Here is a 1,984-nt window from a genome sequence, read left to right as displayed (position 1 = left end):
AATAATTTAATTTAATATTAATTTTTTTTAAATTTATAAATTGATTATTAAAATATATTTTGAATAGATTGGATCTGAGAATATTTAAATAATTAATTTATTATTTTTTTAAAATTAATATTAAATTAAATCATTTAAATTAAATTTATATTATTTAGATTAATGGGAAGATAAATTTATTAATATTTTATATTTTATATTTTAATAAATACAAAATAAAAATTAAAAAATTTGGTCCGTCCAAATTTTTCAGATTACTCATCAGGTGGCGCTCGTTATGAGCACTGAAACCAATCGCCAGTTTTTTCGTCACTCATTTTTTTGGACCTTTCTCGTTAGGTCTTGCATTGTCACTTCCCTCTTTCCCGATGTCCTTCCTTCTGGCAATTTCTATAATTTCATCCTCGAGCCTTTTCGTTTAGACGATTTTAGAATGTTTTCGCTCATTGAACTCAACCGTAATAATTTTGACTGTTCAAAGGGTTAATTTGAAAAAGATATAATCCGCGAGGCCGAGGAGAAGGGAGATAATACCGAGTTTGTTTTGGGTCGATATTAGGGCAGGCGGTAGCGGGGAGCAATTGACGACTTTGCGTAAGCAGGAAGCAGAGATAGGAGGAGTACAGATGTGATGCCAGCCAGGGAAGCAGTTTGAGAATCAGGAATCAAAATCAGAAGCGCGATGGGCGGTGGTTGGAGAAGAACTTTGGGTACTGTGAGGTCCTTCGTAAGCAATTCCATGGGCAGTGTTCGAGGAGGAACGAACCTCGCTTCTTGGCTTGTGGCCGGAACCCTGGCTTACTTCCTTTGGGTCAAACCCTCTCGAGACCTGCACCGCCAACAACAGGTTTATCTTTCTCTTCCCCACTCATTCATCGTCCTTTCCACTTTTCCCCGGATTCACTATCCATCCTTCTTAGGACAAGGCTGCTCTTGCTGCTTCGGATCCTCATCGCTATGTTGAGAAACGAAAACCCATCCCTGACCCTCAGGTTGCCCTATCGCTTTCTTTAACTTTCCATCCTGCTCTTCAATGTTGTCCTCCCATTTTAATTCACAGACGTTTCTTTGACAGGAAACAGGGTTGATATATGGGAACAAAGGCAAGGACGAAGTTGGTAGCAAATATGGGGACAAGGGCAAGGACGAAGTTAGTAGCAAATAAGCCAAAGGGACGAACTCTTCGTCTTCGGCATAAACTGCCAGTACTTGTGGTACGTTTGCTGTGTTCCTCTGTTGTCTGGCTACTCACAGCTCCAGTATTCCCGAATTTACAAGACTTGTTGATCCCTATAGTTCTCTAACTTTTCCGGAATACGCAATCGACATACTTTTATACAATGCAATAAAGAATTGAGTACGTTGAGGTTTGTGGTATGCCTGTGTCTCGTATCCTTCAAATAATATACCTGTAAGTTGTGTGGTTGTGTGAAAACTGAATCCTTTTTTAAGCGAAAATATTTTGCCCTTCTGGCTTCCACAATCCATCTGCGGATCCTCAAAATATCTTGAACGGTGTGAGCCACATGACAGCAAATTTAACACTTGGAGATATGATGTATCTTATTATGTTGTTAGCTGCTTTTTCGGGCAGGAACTTTGTTGATTTATTGATTTTGTTTTAATTTCTTTTTTTATTTCTCACCTGCCCTTGTGAGGGCAGGATGGGAGCCAGGATGTCTCCTGCTCCCGAACGAAAGGTATAAAAAGGGGGTGTCTGGTCATAGGCCAGTTTCCGCTGCTCTACCTTGGTTCTTTTATTTGAAACTCTACTGAATAAATTCTTTGTTTTGTTAATGCCATGCGCAGCATTTATATTAATGGCTCGGTAAATTAGGTTGTGTCTGAGTTGGTCAGTTACGTAGTAGCCTGGGTAAGTTTCTCTGCCTCATATTCATTCTTGAGAGACAAGCTCTACAATTAGGGAGCATAATAGGAGGAACTAAATACAGTATCATTTTATTTCTTGGAAATACTGATTGCA

General features: G+C 39.0%; 1 protein-coding gene across 2 annotated transcripts; it reads left to right on the top strand.

Annotated features, from left to right (window-relative positions):
• Positions 1-310: 310 nt before the first annotated feature.
• On the top strand, positions 311-1,625 carry LOC129302018 (uncharacterized). Of its 2 annotated transcripts, none has more exons than XM_054940684.1 (3): positions 311-847; positions 927-992; positions 1,076-1,625. In XM_054940684.1, the coding sequence occupies exons 1-3, from the start codon at positions 683-685 to the stop codon at positions 1,163-1,165; spliced, it is 321 nt and encodes a 106-aa protein (XP_054796659.1). In that variant the 5' UTR covers positions 311-682; the 3' UTR covers positions 1,166-1,625. The 2 variants fall into 2 exon arrangements, with proteins under 2 accessions (XP_054796659.1, XP_054796658.1); XM_054940683.1 differs by having other exon boundaries at positions 316-847; positions 921-992; positions 1,076-1,377.
• The last annotated feature ends 359 nt before the right edge of the window (positions 1,626-1,984 follow it).

Source organism: Prosopis cineraria, unplaced genomic scaffold (genome assembly GCF_029017545.1).
Source record: "Prosopis cineraria cultivar Desert tree isolate PC_DT_omini unplaced genomic scaffold, ASM2901754v1 PC2, whole genome shotgun sequence".
NCBI classification, from domain to species: Eukaryota; Viridiplantae; Streptophyta; class Magnoliopsida; order Fabales; family Fabaceae; genus Prosopis; species Prosopis cineraria.
The sequence above is the reverse complement of the archived record's forward strand: the minus strand, read 5'-3'. Positions and strand labels throughout refer to the sequence as shown.

Coding starts and splice junctions, on each gene's coding strand:
- LOC129302018 (XM_054940683.1), top strand. CDS start 683: ATGGGCGGTGGTTGGAGAAGAACTTTGGGTACTGTGAGGTCCTTCGTA. Junction 848..920: donor ACCTGCACCGCCAACAACAG/GTTTATCTTTCT, acceptor CATCCTTCTTAG/GACAAGGCTGCTCTTGCTGC. Junction 993..1,075: donor AACCCATCCCTGACCCTCAG/GTTGCCCTATCG, acceptor TTTCTTTGACAG/GAAACAGGGTTGATATATGG.